At 42.9% G+C, this 18,517-nt stretch overlaps 3 protein-coding genes across 4 annotated transcripts in view; 2 read left to right on the top strand and 1 right to left on the bottom strand.

The window, feature by feature from the left end:
- Positions 1 to 706: 706 nt before the first annotated feature.
- MTCP1 (mature T-cell proliferation 1) lies at positions 707 to 3,569 on the top strand. 2 transcript variants are annotated; one of them, XM_019521225.1, is made up of 4 exons: positions 707 to 1,341; positions 1,446 to 1,616; positions 1,790 to 1,841; positions 3,529 to 3,569. In XM_019521225.1, exons 1-3 carry the CDS (start codon positions 1,234 to 1,236, stop codon positions 1,835 to 1,837), a joined length of 327 nt encoding a protein of 108 aa, XP_019376770.1. In that variant the 5' UTR covers positions 707 to 1,233; the 3' UTR covers positions 1,838 to 1,841; positions 3,529 to 3,569. The 2 variants fall into 2 exon arrangements, with proteins under 2 accessions (XP_019376770.1, XP_019376769.1); XM_019521224.1 differs by lacking the exon at positions 3,529 to 3,569 and adding an exon at positions 1,923 to 2,015 and having other exon boundaries at positions 711 to 1,341.
- CMC4 (C-X9-C motif containing 4) lies at positions 2,008 to 8,603 on the top strand. Its single transcript, XM_019521228.1, has 3 exons — positions 2,008 to 2,097; positions 3,529 to 3,596; positions 6,688 to 8,603. Exons 2-3 carry the CDS (start codon positions 3,539 to 3,541, stop codon positions 6,855 to 6,857), a joined length of 228 nt encoding a protein of 75 aa, XP_019376773.1. The 5' UTR covers positions 2,008 to 2,097; positions 3,529 to 3,538; the 3' UTR covers positions 6,858 to 8,603.
- A 1,076-nt stretch (positions 8,604 to 9,679) lies between these two features.
- Positions 9,680 to 18,517, bottom strand: part of FUNDC2 (FUN14 domain containing 2) — a 12,197-nt gene continuing 3,359 nt past the window's right edge. Inside the window, exons 2-5 of the mRNA XM_019521005.1 lie at positions 16,674 to 16,913; positions 15,830 to 15,905; positions 14,235 to 14,369; positions 9,680 to 13,451 (exon numbers count right to left, since the gene is read on the bottom strand). Of these exons, the coding sequence (XP_019376550.1) occupies positions 13,374 to 13,451; positions 14,235 to 14,369; positions 15,830 to 15,905; positions 16,674 to 16,913 (529 nt within the window). The 3' untranslated portion in view covers positions 9,680 to 13,373. The remainder of the gene's footprint in view (positions 13,452 to 14,234; positions 14,370 to 15,829; positions 15,906 to 16,673; positions 16,914 to 18,517) is intronic.

The raw sequence follows: 18,517 nt of genomic DNA, 5'->3' as shown, positions 1-18,517 counted from the left end.
AGCGGAACTAATATACCACGTGATGTCAGTTTCTCACTTAATTCTTCAACAAATACTATCTTTTCAGAGAAATGCCTTTTGAATCTGTTTCTTTAGAAATGCCGGTGCAGCCATCACAGTGGGGTATGCTCTTTTTCAGATGGGTGGGGGGGGAACTGACAGTGACACAAATGCAGTTCTCACATGAGTAAATAGAGTAGACTGTCACTCACAACCTAATAGGAAAAGCCACTTAAGGATTTAGAATTCCTTTGCCCTTACTGAGATCAAAGACCTGTAATTAGAGGCTGAGAGCTCACATACAAAGTAGTAAAAGCAATTGATAAGCTTGCATGTGAATGGAAAATTATCGCAGCCTTTAAAAGAGATTAGCTGAGGGAACAAAAGGCAGCACCAAGAGGATCAAATACGACAAAATCAAACTTGTAGAGTCTTATGTTTCAGCAACGGAATTTATTTTGGGGATAACTTTTGATTCTAAGTTAATTTCATCTGTTGATTTTTTTTTTCCCCCATGTTGCTTTTAGGAGCTAGAGCAGTGATTCTAAACCAGGGTGCTGGGGCTGCCTTTAGATCCTTTCAGGGTTGTTGCAGGCTGCCACACAATGTTAGCATTGCTAGGTGTGCAGATACGATTCACAAGATGAACCTGGAGATTTCAAAGAAGAATCCATAGTGTTAAAAACATTTCTGATCTGCTGTGGTCTTTTTGAGTTCTTTGCAACTGAATTGCTCTATTTATTTCTGTAGTTGAAAAACGAGTAAAAACTAAGCTGGCATTTTTCAAGGGGTGCCTTGAGGTTAAGAACCACTGAGCTAGAGCATAATTGGCCCCTGAAGTCTTGTTTTAAGGCATTTTTATAAATAACCTTTTTTTAACAGATTGTTTCTTAATGAGAACCATTAATGGAATAAGCAGAGCAGTTCCTGAGGAATTTTACTGGTGTTCGTATTATACCCCTTGTCCTCATGGATGCCCAAGTGTCTTACAAATAGCATATAGCATGTCTACCCCAAAGTGCTAGCTTCTTGCAGTGGCATAGTGGGAGATATTGCAGCGCATAGCAACTCATTTCTAAGCCAGATGCCCCATGGCAGTGCTGCTGAGCCGAGGGAGCTTTCGGGCCTAACATTTGCTCCATGAATTTATTCAGAGTTGAGGTTGAGGAGACCATGCATGTGCCCTGCGTGTTGATGCATGTCTAGCAGCAGCATCATAACACAAGTGAGGGAATGGCAGAAGGAGGGGATGCCGGTGCTCCGCCCATCCGTCTGTGGGTGCGACGGGTAGGCGTTTACTGCGATGAACGCCGAAAAACATGGCTTGTGGCTGTGGCAGAGGCAAGTGTCTTTCAAGCTTCCCAGTGACCGTACCTTTGTTGTGGTAGATGCCATTACTGGATTACTAATAACTGCCCGCTTTTGTTTTGTGTACTTTCCCCTAGGAAGAGGGTACGCTGAGGGCCCGGATCCGAAGAGTTCAGGTTCCCCTGGGTGAGGCACTGCGGCCCAGCCAGCTCCCCCCATCCCAGCTGCCTCATATGTGGCAGCTGTCCCTGAGTGAGCAGTACAGGGATAGTAACTCTCGCATTTGGGAGATAGAGCACCATCTAATGGTAAGGATGGTGGCAAAACTGAAAGCTTAGTTATTCAAGTTCGGGAAGTGATATGAGGTTCTTAAGGGAAGATGCTAGGACAAGGGAAAGTGTTCTTATAAATATTTCATTGCACTGTATTACTCTTGGTTACAGTGGTTTATATGCATTGAACTTTTCCTGGTTGGTTCCAGATTGGGGGAGTTGAAGAGCTGCTGCTTAGACTTATGCCTGGTGATTAATCTGGTAAGTATTTGAGATTTCCATTCTTTCTTACTCTTCCTCCCCGTGTGTGCTAGTTCTTTAATATTGATTTTTGTCTTTCAGGAGTGGTTACTCTAGGAAGATGCTCTTGTATGTTTTATACAATATATGGTTCTCCCATCACTGAACTGCAGCCACCTCTGAGGTGGAAGCTGTTTAACAACATACAGCAACACCACACAAGATCTTAGAACAGGCAGTGAAGAAGAAGATTGTGGAACTACAGGGGGAGCTTTAGGTAGGCAGAATGCAATTCCCTCAGCTGGAGTTTGGCCAGGATGTTGGGATAATGCCCCAGTTGCTTTGAACCGTGCAATAGGCTAATTTATGACCATGAGTGGTAAGAATTGTGTCTTGATGTCATACTTGGGAAGCAGCACCTCTAGCACCACACCATCCCCTAGTCCTGTACAGGCCTGTTGACTAAGCTCTGGCTCAGAAGGAAAATTGAGGCCCCCAATGCTACTTTCCACAGCATCTGTGTTTTCCATAGATGTGGTCTCTCAAACTAATAAATCTGACCCAGCTCTGCTTCTTTTTTGATCTCTAGGAAGATTAGGACTCAAGGGGTCTTGCTGCAGAAAGGTCACATTGGGTGTCTAAAATCCTGCCTGAAAGGGGTTGGAGGAGTGGTTTGGTCTTTTGGTGGGGGAGGGGTGGGAGGGGAAGGGTTGGTAGATAGCTTTCATCTCCAAGATTCTTTCTAAAAATTGTGTTGTTCTTACAGGACCTACACAAACTGCTTTTATTTTTTAAATTCCTTCTCCAGATCCAGTGGTAGGACAAATACTAGCTGTGCAGACCATCTCAGAAATGATAGTACTTAAAGAAATGTATTAGCATAATAGGGTCTAAAAGCAATGAACTATTTAAAAAAACAGGCACATTTATTAGATTTGTGGGGTCCAACTTTTTTGGCAGGTGTGCTACAAGGTAAGCCCTGCACCCTCTCTGAGTGCCACTCTGATCCACTTTCCCTGCCTGCTGTGCTTTCTGCCCTGTACTCCCTGCCTGATCTGTTGCTTGGCTTTCTGCTTTGTGCCTGATCTGACCCTGTGTTCCCTCTCCAGTCTGCTGTGTGCCACACACACTGGTGGCTCATGCCATTTATAGCATCTGTGTCACTGGTTAGCCACTCCTGCATTAGAATCTGCCTTCAGAATCTGATTCGGCATGTATTCAGTATTTTCAAAATGTGGGGAAACCTTCCTCCATCCCTCCCCCAAAAAGAAAATAAAAAAAACCCTACTCCTAGTTCTGATCAGTAAAAAAAAAAAAGGAAAAGATGTTCATGTTTTCCAAGATTAAATCTTCAAGATCTCATTGTCCCCTTTTCCTTCCTTGGCTAATGTTAGGTATTCACAATGATACTCCAGTACTGAAAGCATGTTTAAAATATTATTACTCCCTGGGCATCTGAGGGACAGGAGTGCTGTGAAGAGACTGTGCAGAGATTGTGAGGGTGAAGGATTCTTTGTGTATCTCTGCAGTGGCTGCGAGGCTGCAATAGACTGGCTCTGAACTGAGGCCCATCCAGCTGTCTACAGTGGTATACAGGCAGGGAAAAGAAGCTCCAGAGAGTCCTAGACTCAGACAGTAACTTGCCCACCCTATAGAGAAAGCCTTAGCCCCCTACTCTTTCTACAGTAACATTTTCCTATCATTTTAGTTCTCTGGAAATGCCCCAGAAGGATCCTTGCCAGAAACAAGCCTGTGAAATACAGAAATGCTTGCAAGGTACCATGTGTAATTTTGTCCTTTTGATGTCATTTTTTCCCCTTTTTTTAAAAAATGTAACCCCATTTTTTTTCTTACCAAGATGGAGAAATCAAAAAACAATACCATGACCTAGCTGAAAATGAAATGTAGTTAAGATATTAACTTTGAATACCTTTTATTACATTTGATTTTATGTATGGAGATGCCGCAAATTGAAAACAGTGTTTATAACAATAGAGGTTCTCCACATGTGAAGGTACCTATACAAAGTGGAGATAGAAAGAACATATGATGTGGTAGTATGAACTTGTCTTAGCATGAGTTTGGGATGGGTGTATTACTCTCACAAAGCACAAAAAAAGCCCATTGACTTGCTAAAAGACCTTGAAGAGGTCAAATAAATTATTCTTCCTGTGCCTGGATGGTTTGGTAACAAGAAAAGACCTTAATCTATGGCCATTCATGTTATCCTTATGAAGAGTGTTCTGAGCTTTTATTGAAAATAACAAGCGTGTATTAAGGTCTGTCCCCACTGTGATTAAGTTTGCTTTACTATGTGCTTCAGGAATGTCAGAGTGCCACTACTGAAAAAAAATCTGGCCCAGCCTGGTAATGGTTACCTTGTAGCTACAGCTGGAAGGTAGATTAAGGGTGTCTGTACTGAATGAAAAACTTGGTTCTGTCAACTATGAGGTTGCTCTTGTAAGTGAGTCTTAGGGTGGAGATTCAAGTACAGGGATGGCTTTGCAGTTCCTGCTACTTTACACTAACAACTGCAAAACTAATGTTCCAAGTCTCTTAAGGTTAGGTTGAGGCTATGCTGGAGATGATACTGACCTCTAGTGGTTATTCAAAAAACATTGGCAATAAAAAATCTCATTCTCATTGGTAGAAGGTGTAGGCAAAAGCAGAGAATCAAAACCAGTAAGAGCCCAGTCAGTGCTCGGTTTGTGGTAGGTGTTTGTCAGACTGTCCCTCAAGTTGTGAAAGCTGTGAAGAGTAGCAGTGCCTGAGGCAACAAAACCATTCAAGTACCCTTAACCTCCACTTAATTTATTTTCAAACCCACGTGTGTTCCAGGTACTTTGTGTGTACATAACTGTTTCACTGTCTCCCTCTTGGCTTTGTTGAGGGGCTATGTGGCCATGTCCAGAAGTCTCTTGGTGTTAACTGTTGCCGTAAAGTACTGTTTGACTCCCTAGCTGCCATGAGTATAATTTTCACAGCGCTGCTTGAGGCATTCCAAACTGCCAATCCTTGGCTTGGTGTACAAATCTGGTCAAATGGGGGATTTGACACATTCTTCATGCTAGGTGAAAATGGGTTAAGAAGCAAGTCCAAAATCTATGGTTGCTTGTATTACGTAGAAATAGCTGTAGAGCATGCAGTAAAAGCAGCAGTAAAATGTGTCACTGGTGGAGCATCTTGGAAATCCAGATGAAGACATAAGGAAATTTAACTTTCTTCCCAATGAACAGTTGCAGAGGACCACAGGCTGACATCCTTCCCTTATAGGGAGGTTGTTTACTGGCAGGTGATACTGAGCTGTAGGTATTTTGAGCTCATTGGGACTCACTGGTCTTCTTGCTTTCCCAAAGCCTGAGAGAGCCATAGATGTGAACAAGAACAAACTGGGCAAGACCCCTTCTAGAGAAGCTGGAAGGGATGCTCCCTCATAAAAGGATGCATCAGAGAACTGGTCTCATCTTGTCAGTTCGCCCTGTGACAAGAGTGGTGAGGAGATGACTGCTCTCATCAGCTGGGTTACCTTGGCAACATTCGGTAGTTTCAAGTGGTACAAAATGCAGAAGCATCTCCATGTCCCTCTACCTCCTCACTGGGTACTTCTGTTCTTTGTATTATATTTTGCTTATAAACCCAGTCCAGGAATTCATACCACAGAAGTCATACATGAGTGGCTTGCTTTTGTACCAGAAAGTTTTTGAGGACTTATTTTGGACTCTCCAATGTTGACCTTGTCTCTCCCATACTGGGTCACTGTTTTTTCTTTTTAGGTTTTAAAAACCTTTTATCACTGGCTACCTCAGATCTTTGAAGGCAAATGAAAGGAACCCTGAGGGGTCACTGAGTCCCCTGGCCTGGTATGCCTCCTGCAAGTAGGGAAGTTGTTAGTAGTAGCATCAGTGTCCCACTGATGGCAAGATCTGCTTAGTTATGCAGGGAATTGTGACACAGTTTTCACTGATGTGGGCAGCCTGCCTTGTAAAGTACCATGGGATGTTACAGTATCAAATAGCTGTGCTGCCAAGGGATGTAAAGAGAAAAGGTGGTATTGGATAAACTTCTGCTGAGGTTGTGATTGCTCAACACTGGGGCATTATGGCTTCCATGAAAGCCACAGCTGGCAATGTTTCTTGTAGTCTGAGATCCGGCAAACTGGAAAGGAAGTAGAGGTCCGCGTGCCTGCACATAGGTACTACATATGATCCAAGAGCTGTATCTGTGCTTGAACAAAGAAGGTAGGTAACCACTAGGCACCTTGGATCTTATTGATGGTGCTCTGAGAAAAGCTTTCATGTGGGGTGAGCAGGACTTCTTGCTGGAGAGTGCCGAGACTGGGTCCCTTTCAGAGTTTTCAAAGTGGCTTTTTGAACTAATTTGACTGAAACAAGCCAAGCATCTCTTCACTTGTGTCATAGTCTCTGTCTGATGTTTATGATGTTTATGCTCACAGCATTTACAGGTGATGCTCCAAAGGAATGTGGAAAAGACTCATGGGTCAAAATGTCCAAGTGCAAGGCCAGCAAAAGGGAGCAGGGAGGAGGGGCAGGCTTATGCTAATAAGTGTGAAGTTCTCCAGCTACTTATATAAGTGATAGATGCAACACTAAGGGATAGCATGTATAATCATCTGTATTTCCCTTCTCTGAAGCAAGCTATTTTCACCTTCTCTTTTTACATATGACCAAGCAGTATTGACTGTGGCAGAACAGGTGTGGGAACCATGTGGGAAAACAGCCACAAGATAATGTAGCTCAGAAGCAGCGATCCACAGGGAGAAAGAACTTAATGACTGGGTGAGATGGCCCCCATATGGGTGGTTTGTGGCCTAGGGTAGGATCAGCATCTCCCTTCTCTTATTTTTCAGCCAACAACTATGTGGCATCTAAATGCGAGGCTGTGCTCCAAGAGATGCGAAGGTGCTGCGCCCGGTACCCCAAAGGCAGATCCATCTGCTGTTCAGGGTTTGAGAAAGAGGAAAGAGAGGGGGAGAAATTGAAAGTGGCTTCAGATGGAATTCACACAGCACAGCAGTGAAAAACTGCAGCTCCATCTCTGGCAGGCTATGGTGCATGGTCCTGCGAGTGACAAATACAAATAAACCTTCCAAGCTAAATGATGTTTGTTGAGGCTGGAGTGGAAGCTACTTCAAGGAATACAGCTGATAATGCTTTCTCCAGATTTATAAGGAAATAAGAGCCAGCCACAGAATAAAACATGCTGTGCAGAAACAAGTAAAATGCAATATGCCATAGCTTATTTAAAAGGTTCTCCACCTTCTGGACCAATGTATCAACTGTGTTATTTTAGAGAGCATTGTATGTGTGTGAAAACTGATTATTTTTATGCTTAATATACTGTATTCCATCATCAAAGAGAGAATGAAATCTAAACCTCAGCCAGGGTTTTGCCATCGGATGTCCGCAAAATAACTTCAAAAGCATTGGTTAAATGTGCTGCATAAAACAAGTCCATCTTCAAGCAGAAAAAAAAAGGCTGGATAGTAGTGTCTAGAGGACAATTACTTTTTTTTAGGTGATTTAAGGTCAAGTATGGGAATCAGATCTGGGTTTTCTTCCTAGGTCTGACATGATCCCTGCATGTGCCCATAAGTCACTTCACCTATGTGCCTCAATGCCCGCATTATTAAATGGGATGTTAATTACTTTTTGGATCACATTGCACAACTTTGCATGACAGTAAGGATGTTGCAGAAACATGTTATTTCAGGGATTGTTACAAGACTAGGGATTTTTTTAAAAAAAGCAATAGTCACTTTATAGAAAACAGGAGAGTTGGTAGAAAGTGGACTGTAGATAGCTGAGTGTAAAACACATCATCACTGAACAAACACCTCTTAAGCAGTGCAATATGCAATGAATTGCAGTGACTGCAGAACCCCTCTTCCCCAAATTCCATCATACAGTCCAATAAAGGATTTGGGTAGAACTGGGGTGCCTAAATCCAAAAATCAGAATGCTACATCAAATCAGGAGCCCTTCTTCTGTTTGACAGCAAAGTTCCTGGGCACTAGAGTTCTGCTTCTGTGCATGCCCAGAAATGTCTAAATCTGAGCCACTCAATGTCCATCTCCCACCCATGCTTGTTCAGAAGCTGGGGACTAAGCACTTCTTCATCTGAGCCTCGGTAGGGTTTTGATCCAATAGTTGTTAGCACAGCTAATACTGACAGGTTTGGGATCCCTATAATGTGCAGTTTGGGGCACTTTTAAGATATGGCAGAAAGACAGCTGTGCCCACTTCTTATACATCCTCATGTTGAAGGTTGTTGGGCAGGAGGTGGGACACCCAGGTGTAGTGTAAGGGGTTCAAGCCCACATCTCCCACTTCCCAGGGGAGTCATTAACTACAAGGTTCTTGATTATTCTGGGTGAGCGTATTGGTATTCTCCACTCCTCCTGTTGGAGCTGGGCCACCGTGCAGCAAAGAATTCAAGGCTAACTCTAAGTATCATTGCTGCTCTGAGGCACCTGCTGCTCCACTTTTGCTGTACAGAAAGCCTAAGCATTTAACTCAGGGTTTTGGATTCCTCTGTTGAGGCCTAGCACCTAAAAGTGAGGGTGTAGCAGCATCCTGCTTGCAGGCACTTAAGTGCTGCGATCCAGTATGACTTGAATATAAAATCTAAGTTATATATGACCTGTTTATTGTTCTTTCTACTTGTGGATATAACACGGGTGTATCAAAGTGTGAAAGAGGCAGATCTCTTTGTATTCACTACAAACAATGCCACAATACAAAATAAATTCCTGGAGCAAGCCAAGCCCTTGTTTTAAGCATTCTTTGTTGTTTAGATTAGAATATAACGGTAGCTTATGATGACAGCAGGTTGGGTCACCTTCACAATTCAGAATTGAATACTGGTTTTTAATGGAAGCTCTTTGGTGATGTTATAGGCAGAGCTTGTGATTAGAATCAATGCTCAACTGCTCACAGCAGAAATCCAGTTCAAGTTTTCTGTTTTTGGTCAAGAACAGGAGAAATGATGTAATCAAGTAGCATTGAACCTGCTCACTGGAAACTCGTATCTGTTCTGTTTCCCAGTCGGAGGATAGACGTGGTGCGCGCAGTTGTCTGAAATGCTTTTACAGGTAGGACTCTGCTTGCATTATGCCCGCTACAGAGTCTTCAGGACAAGTCACTTTCTCTTGTGCCCACTTCTGTTTGTTCTCCAGGGCACTGTGCAACAACTGTTTAGTGGGGAGGCTCTGAGCAAGCTTACAGAGGGGTCTCCGATTTCTTATCTTGGAGGCAAACAAGACAGAACCTTTGGCACTATCTCAGCATGTAAGCAACTGTCTGCCTGAATGAGGATCAACATGAAGGTAGAGAGGAGACCAGATTTGTTAAGGCAATGAACCTTTAATGTCCAGATCTACCCAGCCAGAAAGAAATGTTTGAATTCAAAGGACTCCCTTAGGTGGCTGTATGGAACTCTCAGACTGCCACCCTTCCGGAGGGAAGCTAGCTGACATTTGTTAGGAGCTTGGGGATGGAGCAGAAGATATTTGGAAGAACTCCCTCTACCAGTTAGAGGGAGTTAAATCCCCCACACAATTGCCTAGTGACTGGAACCCGCAACATAGGGCAGTGTTGTGTGCAAGGCCAACTGAACTAGCTACATTTAGCACACAGCTGAGGACTCCATGTTCAGCCCTCAATAGATATTCACTCCTACTTATGTCTTTCTTACGTCTCTCCTCTCACCCGCTACAGACCCTCCAAAATACTGATGTTCCTTAGCTGCTCTCCCTTAGGTTACTAGTGAGAGAGCATCTGCAGTGCAGGGCATGGAAAAGATTTTTGTTCCCAAGAAGTGAACAGACCCCACACTAATAATTAGAGCAAAACAGTTTAATAAAATATCACTTCAACAAGCATTTACAGATGATATACAAAAATTTTTTAAAGACTAATACATTCTTAAACTATAACTTACTGGAATTGGTGCTTAGTCGAAACAAAACAGAGTTGGATTTCATTTTGGCACCCGCAACACGATCCAAAAAAGTTCCATGCTAGATTCATACATCTGAAATAAAGAGAGACAAACCTTCCATTCCTGACGCACAATGTAGTGACACGTAACCTGGAAATTCCAGTCTGGAAGTTTTACACTCTCACGGTAATAATTAAACTCCTCGTGTCAAACTCTGATATCCCTGGTCTTGCTCCAAGTCACTTGTTCAGATCAAAGGTCAATATGGTTTCCTCCCTTTGATTGCTTCTGAGATCCCCTCCAGCAGTTTTGAGAAGTTAAAGTTTTAGCTCCCTCTCCTAGCTGCTTTGTTTCACGGCAGCAATACATAATACTGCAGTCAAACAGCAGCTATTTTTAAGGGACTCCAAGACAGAACAGATTCCCAATATATTCCTTGTAAGATTTATTAGCTTTTTGCCTAGAATAACATCTGAAAGGCTGCTATTCCTATAGGCAGGAAGTTGCTGCTAGAAATAGCTCTAAGGCCTAATAAGAATGTGCTTGTTTCTTGGACTGGCACAATACATCAGCAGCACTTACTTCCTATATTTAGCGGTCTTTCATTCCTGAGGAGGAACACGACAGCAGCTGGAGTAGGGGACAGTGAAACAAGACTTCTCAGGTTTTATAACCACATGAACAAAGTTCACTGCCAAGCTTCCAACTGATAAGTTGGCTGATGAAACAGGTCAGAAGTTGTGATTAATTTATAGCCATCATCCTAAAACTGGGCCTTCTAAAGGAAAAATGTGTGCATGCACAAGTGCATGTGCATCTATTCAGCATTGTCTTTGGAGAAAGCTTTGAAGAGAGAAGTCTCTCAATAAGGAGTTTTGTTAGCCAGCACAGCAGGCAGAAGTACAGGTATTTTCTTGTAGCAACAGCAGCTCCCTGGATTGCATATTTTATAAATTCATCAACATGAAGCCCTTTTCCCAACACAGCAGCTATTTATCCTGCTCTCTAACAGACAAAGATTTACTGTGAACTTATATCACTATGCTGTGTGATGGCTACAGCTTTTGACTGTACATTATCTGTCACATAGTATGTGCCCAATGTCTCCTAACCTGCTGCTGATACATAGCAGGAATTTCTCCTCTGTTCTCTGGCTAAAGGAATGTTTCTCCTGATCTACACTATTGGATCAGGAAAGCAAGGAAGGTTAATCAGATGGAACTGAGTTGCTGAACTTATTATGGTGGAGAGATTGAGAGAAACAATTTAAATATATCAGGTGCTCTCATTAAAAAAAAAATGATACTGCAGTCATCAAGCTACCACAGCTCTAAAAGAGCACTCAGGGCCCCCAGCATCCTTCCTTTGGGTAAATACCCTGTTTCCAGCTAGGTCAAGAGCTAGCTAAACAGAGTTATTGCAGCATAACAAATAAAGTGCATCTTTGTGCCACACACTACATTCAGAACAGTGTCTGACCACACATACAAACCACTTCCTGGGATTTTAATGGCGAGTGGGAACAGGTTTTTAATAAGTAACCCACCCTCAGCCAGAACAGCTAATCACTGTCATCTGAACAGAGCCAACAAGCCGCTTGCCTTCCAGGCTACCAATTCAAAAGGGACTGGGGCAGGGAGACAAAGGCCCAGTGCTAGCAAATGCTGACTGGATCTCCAAGTTATTTTTAACACCTTTTTTCCTTTTCTCTTGTAGGTTAGAGATCAATTCAGGCCTTGGTAACACTAGGCCTACCTTCCCCAGCCAAGCCACATTATAACCCAGGGTATGCTGGAGTTCTGCAGGTGCAGGAATTAAACGAACTGAGGGAGACTACTTTCACCTAGACACTTGTTTCCGGCACAGTGAAAGAATCAAGCAGAGCCCAGGAAGGAGGAGAGGCTACCAAAGAGTTAAAGTAAAGCAGAATTATTTTTGCAACAATTTAGAGATGGTGACTGGCTTTTCCACAACCCAGTATCTAGTTTAGAAAGAAAGAAACAAGCATCCTTTCCCTCCCCTCCCCCTTCTCCAGAAAGGGAGGTAAACTGGGCTGTTCTAGAATATCTGCTCCAAGCAGCAGCTCTCATAATCTGTGCCAGTTCCAGTCTCAGTTTAAAAAGACTACATATGAATCTCTCACCATATAAGCCAAGATTTTTTTAAAGCACAGATTCTTATGATTTATTAGATCATGTGTCAAATACTACTTAGTAAATGTACATGCCATAGGGAGCTAATCACCATGTTTTATGGTGGCTGTCACCCAAGTGCAGCTGGCTGGTAGGTAAACTGAAAAGTTCATACTTTCACAAGCTCCATCTATCCAGTTCTCAGTAGGTAGAGCGCTCAAAGGAAGATAAACGATGTTTCGTATTTAGAGCAATTTTAGTCAGTCTGAGACACCAACGCTGCTGCATACATTGAAAAACTGGAATCCTGGAAGAGTACAATATATCCTGGATAGCTCCTGTTCCTTGTGCCCTGTACACCTACAGGTAGTTGTAATTCCACAATGCCCCCAACTAGATAGAGGCTGCAGTCCCTTAAATGTCAATCTGACCAATGTGCATGTTACAGTAACTACCACAACACAAGTGTGCCAGTGCAGCTGGAGCTGGTTTTGGCAGTCACATAAAAATGGTTCAGGCATTCTGTATGGTGTCAAGTTCACAAGCTGAGCCATAAAGTAGACAGTGAAGAAAGAGAATGCATTATAAATGGTAGGAAGCTCAACGACTTTCAAAACCCATGATAAAGGATCAGGAAGTCAGTTATACGTACACTCAGAATTTCCATCTGCAGTGCCACTGCTGCATTTCCAGTATAAACAACAGCAGAGATGATGCCCAGCAGCCGTCTGTGAGTAGTCTAATGGCAAGGGCATAAAAAGGGGCAAAGACAGAAGAACCCATCTGCTAGAGTACTTCTAAACAAGCCAGCAGGTATACTTACTCAACCACCATCTATCACTGAATCAGCTGTTTTCCAAAAAACACTGGTGCCCACTTCAGAGCATGTCTGAACTTACCCTTTGGTAAGTCTGACTTACCCTTTTGTAATTCTATTTCCATCCAAGGATAGCCAAGCATATGATTTCAGGCAACATTTCCTTTGTCCCCTTACAGCTGGAAGCAACGGCTTTTCAGTTACCAGAGAACAGAGGATACAGAACTGCTAGCAGTGTTGGGAAACAGAAGTTTAAAGCTGTCTGTCCTTGCACCTGCTTTCAGATTCCCACTGTCATCTACGTATGGCACTGCACCTGACCTAGAAATCTGTTGTGGGGTTTGCCGGGTGGGGAAAAGAATCAAACTGACAAGCTAATACTGAGGTTCATGAGCTTTTTACCTGCAAGTTCAGATGCACCAAATGGAGCTCTACATCAAGAGAGCTCAGACACAAGGGGGAAAAAAAAAGGGAGGAAAATGTGTGGCAATGTTACAGGAAGCAGGGGCTGAAGCCCAGGGAGAGGAAGTAAGACCTGAGGAAGCCAAGTCAGTTGGCAAAACCCACTCTTCTCCTAGATGGAAGTGGAGAGGAGCGCAGGAGAGGCTGGGCATGAAGGGACACTGAGGCAGTTGTATGCAGTTTCTAGGAAGCCATTCCAAGCAGGAATCCACCAGCAAACCCTCCAGTCAGGATAACATTCTTCTTCAGAAACGTGATAACCTGGGCAGAGAAGAGAGGGAGAACAGACAGCATGCTAGAGCCAGGCACTTGCATGTGGTAAGTACCATTCCCTTCCACCAGTAGCTCCACTACATGCCACTTCACCAGACTGCATGTACTTTTACTTAGTTCAACTAATGGCCAAAATTAATAGCAAGTGACCCTGTTTATTGCTGGGCTCACTTTCCAAGGGAGGTGAAGCAATGACCTCTCTCAAAAGAAGTCCTTCCTACTTTGTTTATTAGTCATGGACAGGTGAGATTCCAACATAGTCCAGGCATATTGACTAGCAGTTGAGTTAGACCAAAGAGGTTAGCTGCTTCAAATGTTTACAGCCTTATCAAAATTAAACAGACAAGGATCTAAGATTATGAGGTACATAAACAAAAATCTTCCACAGGGTCACTATGCACAGATTGGGTCAGAGGGTAGAGGGAGGCTAAAGTGTTAGATGTGCTTCTTTCTGTAATATGTGCACAGCTATCTTCATCACTCTAGGAAGACCCTTCTCTGCAGTCTACGCATTCCAGGAGTTCCACCTGTAGCCTGCGGGTTTGTTCCCAGGTACTGTGTGTCATAACCCTGTTTGGAAGCCATCTTGGCCGTTTCACAGACTCTAGCAGCTTTGCTTACCACCCAGGCTTACTACTGTGCAATCACTCTTAACACCTCATCTACACATCTATCCCAAGAACACCAAAAGTTATTACTAATATCCCTCTCCTTGTGCTGGATGGAGGACATGTACACAAACTCACAAACTAAGAAAAAAAATGTTCTCACCTCGTCAGCTCTGCTTTTAGTTTCTGGGATCAGTGGGTGACCACTGCTGTGAAATTTCAGCTGCTGCTTGGCTTTGTTCACATCCCGCTCAACTAGCTTCCAGTCCACTTTGATGTAGCCCTTGTGGTTTGCAATCTACATTTGTGAGGGATGGCAAGAAACTTACTTGACCCAGAACTTCTTGACCTCCTCTCCCTTTCCCAAACAAAGCAGCTCCTTCAACAACCCTAGGAGGAACCATCCTGCCTCTCTTACATATATAAGCTCTTCTACAACACTCGGCAATGGAGACAGAACACAGATAAGCTAAAAGAACAAGGAACTGAACAAGAATCAAACCCTAAAATTACATAAATTCCACCCACTCTCTTATATAGCTTGCTGAAAGATCCTGCTAGAGTTCTCTAATGGAAATTGTTAAGCAGAGCATGCTGTTAAAGACACGTTCTTCCAACCTGTCTCCTCTGCAATATAAAGCTGGAGCCAATTGTATTCCCTCATCCTCACTATTATTATATCTGTTATATTTGGAGCCTCTACAAGTTTCATGTTCCATCTCTCTTGCTGCTGTGGGAGGCTATGGTTTATTAATAGGTTGTTCCCGTGCAAGTATTTTGATCTGCCATGGTAGTCTAGCAGTGAAATACGGTCTGATTTAAACAGGGTATTTGGGGAGACATCTACATTTTGGGATAAAGACTGGTGGATCTAAGGGAACTAATCAACACATGATCCAAATACTATTATTAAACAAATGAATAGTTGTTGGATGGGATCTAGTCACTCGCAGGCTAATGTAATGTAGTTTTGCTAGGCTAGCAGAGCAGTACAGGACACTTCCTTCTCCTTTAGGAGAAAAGGATTTTTAAAATCCAAGAGCGGCATAGGCCAAGAAAATACAAAGGATTAATTTTGCTGCTGTGCAATTTTCCTCTCTCTTCTCCTCAAATAAATTAATAGAGGATTCTCTCTGTCCTGACCAGACTCCAAAGGATTCCAACCTCAAAAGGAGCTTATGACAGCCCAATTTAGCCCAGCTACAGGATTATGTCTCTAATCAACTTTTGCTAGAAGTCACTGTTAAATAAAACATGGCTCTCATCTAACCCTCAGTGCAGAGCACACTGTTCCTGCTGCAGTCACTCTAGAAGAGAGGTCTGCTCTGGTATTTAAATGAAGGCATTGCTCATGGTGGGACAATTATTTGTGCAAGACCAGAGGCTAGCATGGACGTAAAGAGTCATCAGCTTTACAGGACTGTGGATCTGACTCAGCTGCAGCTATTCAGAGGGGAGAAGACTTACCCACTATGATTCATCACATTTTATATAAGATTCTTATATAAACTCATTACCATAGTAACCAAGCACCTCCCAATCTCCAGTGTATTTTTTTCAACACCCTTGTGCTATAATAACCCGTTTCAATGGGAGTTAGGTGCCTAATTACTTTTGAGTATGTTGGCTTACTTATAACTTCCCCTGCAAAGCAGATAATTAATGCTATGTCTCCTGAGTCCAGGCTAGTTCCCTAACCATTCTCTCCCTTAAGAGAGAGGGAACAGTTTTCACAATATCCTGATCACTCGTGCCTACCTGAAGTAGGAAAAAGCCACCTCCCACTGCTGTCGCTGCCAGCTTTCCAACTTTCTGGAAGATGAAGCCAGTACACCTACAAATCAAAAAAAGGTCATGTCAGGAGAATAAACTTACATACCCCCAACCATATAATTAATATAATTGTCCAAAGATGCTCCACCCTTAGGTAATAAGTAGTTGGTCTTTGCATATAGTTCTTCTCCTAATAGGAGCTCCTTACCTAAAAAGAAGAAAGCCAATTTAGTACTGAAGAAAAAGAAGAAATGTGGGCTTTTACACAAAACAGTCAGTTCTGAGGGACTCATGATGTTTTATTCTTTTATTTCCCACGGAAGCAAAACCTGCTTCTTTCCCAGAGACCTGAGGAAGGGTACTGCGATACCTAAAAGCTTTTCTAGGTCTATCCCAGCCATGCAACTGGTTCAATAAGAGAGGTCCAAAAATACTTGTTTCCTGTATCTTTTAAAAATATATTTTTATGCTTCAAAAATGTGTGTGAACAATTGCATGAAATTCTCTGGACTGTAAAATGGAAGAGGGCAGATTAGGAGACCATAATTGTTCCACCAAGCCTTAAAAAAAAAAAACATCTATGGAAAAACTAACACAACCGAAAACAACATGCCTAAAGATGTGCAGTCAAATCTAATTTCCCTCCACTTTTGAAAGGCTAAGCCTTCACCACCCAGCATACATACCCATACTCCATGGGATATCCAGCCAATGTGCAAATATAACCCAGTGAGGATTAGCACTCCATTTCCATCCATACCAATGCAAACATATTACACAGATACCCTGCTGCTACTGGAACCAAAACTGACCTACATCATCAGCTTACCATCCAGTGACTCCTCCAATCACCAGCTGTGTTGCTACATTATATTTTTCAGCGCTTGACCCAGAATGTGGTGCAAAGAGCTTGCGCCACCAAGACTGATTCTTGGTGTATTCTGTCAGGTCCAATACCTTGTAGGAGTCCTCATTCTTTCCTGTGAATATGAAAATAAATGTCAGCCTAAGGGCATGTAGTTTGGCAATGTGACACCACTGGGCAAACAGACCAAGTTTATTTGCTAGTCAAATCTACTTCCCACTAGCTAGTCTTAGAAAGTTGCACACAGACATGAGGGATCTTTTTGAGCATGGCCAATGGTATTATTGCCCTGGAGAGATGTACATAGTAATTGTTTGAGCCTCCTTATAAAGAACAGCTGGGTAAAGGTTTACCTCTTCTCACCTTAAAAAGATGTTAAAAAAATTCTCAAAACTCCCATAGAATATTTCATACTTCTACCAAGGGAAAAACCCCCACTCCCTTCCATCTAACCTAAAAGTCACTGGCCCCCAAAAGGTCAGCCTTTATTACCTCTTCTTAATTCTTCCCAGATTGCAGTTTAGTGAACTATTGTAATGTCTACGTGCAACATATGATGAAAGCTTAAACTACCATGGCTTTTACTGGTTTCTGTCATAGCAATAACATTTTAGGTTTCTGAAAGAGGCTTTGCTGCATTTGGAAAATGTCTGAAGTAAAAGGCAACCTCCCAAAAATAAAAAGCCCCCCAAATGCTAAAAGTGCCTATTCTACAGTTCCTATTTTTGATTTCCTGGCCCTGCTCTAGTAAATATATTCTTACATGGATTTCTCTCTCTCTAGGACATGCAACTGACATGATAATCCAGTGTTCCTGTATTACATCCAAAGATTTAATTTGCAGAAAAATATCGTCTAGGATGCATCCTAAAAGTTAAAAAATATTGGTCCCACAAGTCTAGAGACAGGGATTAAAAGTAGACACGGCTGGGGTTTTTTTTGGCATGAATATGCATGTTTTATCCTGGAACAAAGATTTTATTTTATAGCAGAAAGTATTTATAATGAAAATATCATCAACTTAACAGCTAACTGAAAATCCTGGAAACTATGCAACTATAATACAACATGCTGAATCAGACACACATTCTCTGACCGACACAATGTTTGCTAACCCTCCAGGAGGGTGATGACAGGCTGTACACAAGCAACATCAGCTGGGAAGAGATCCCATCAACTCTCACATTTTAGGATATGCAGTAGGAGTGGGTGTTTGGTGAGTTTGGGTGCTAGGTACACTATTTTAGTACATCTCACATATCTTTCTAGAGAGCACTATAAAAAGGCCAACTCCCATTCCCCTTCCTCCCAACGAAGAGATGTTAAGAATGATAAAACTGGAAAAGAGAACATACAGATTTCAAATGCCCTCTGCATCAATTTAGGCAGTGTGTAAGGTTGTACAGACTATAGAAGAGCCACTGATATCCAGAAAGTCTGTTAATTTACTTGTTGCCTATTACTTACATTGTAAGAAACATTAGTTAAATGCAGCCCTGCCATTTAAATGCAGACCATCAATTGCACCAGAAACAGCACTTGCTGGCTCCTTCTTATCCCACAAACTGGACGCAGGGGCCGGTGCTGCGCTACCCTAGCGGCCGCCACCTCTGTGCCCAGCACCTTCGTAATCGGGCAGGAGCCTCCACGCCCCAACAGTTACCTTGGCCCCTTGTTGCGAGCGGCCCGGAGCCTTCGCCAGGAGAGTAGGAGGCGCCCCCCGCCCTGCGCGGCCCAGACGGACACGCGGGGCAGAGGCCGAGCAGCGCGACCACAGCTCCAAACGGGCCCCCGCGGGCCGGTCCCAC

Source organism: Gavialis gangeticus, unplaced genomic scaffold, assembly GCF_001723915.1.
Source record: "Gavialis gangeticus isolate Ggan-Ray unplaced genomic scaffold, GavGan_comp1, whole genome shotgun sequence".
NCBI classification, from domain to species: Eukaryota; Metazoa; Chordata; order Crocodylia; family Gavialidae; genus Gavialis; species Gavialis gangeticus.
Note: the sequence above shows the minus strand (reverse complement) of the source record. Positions and strands in the feature narration are given on the sequence as shown.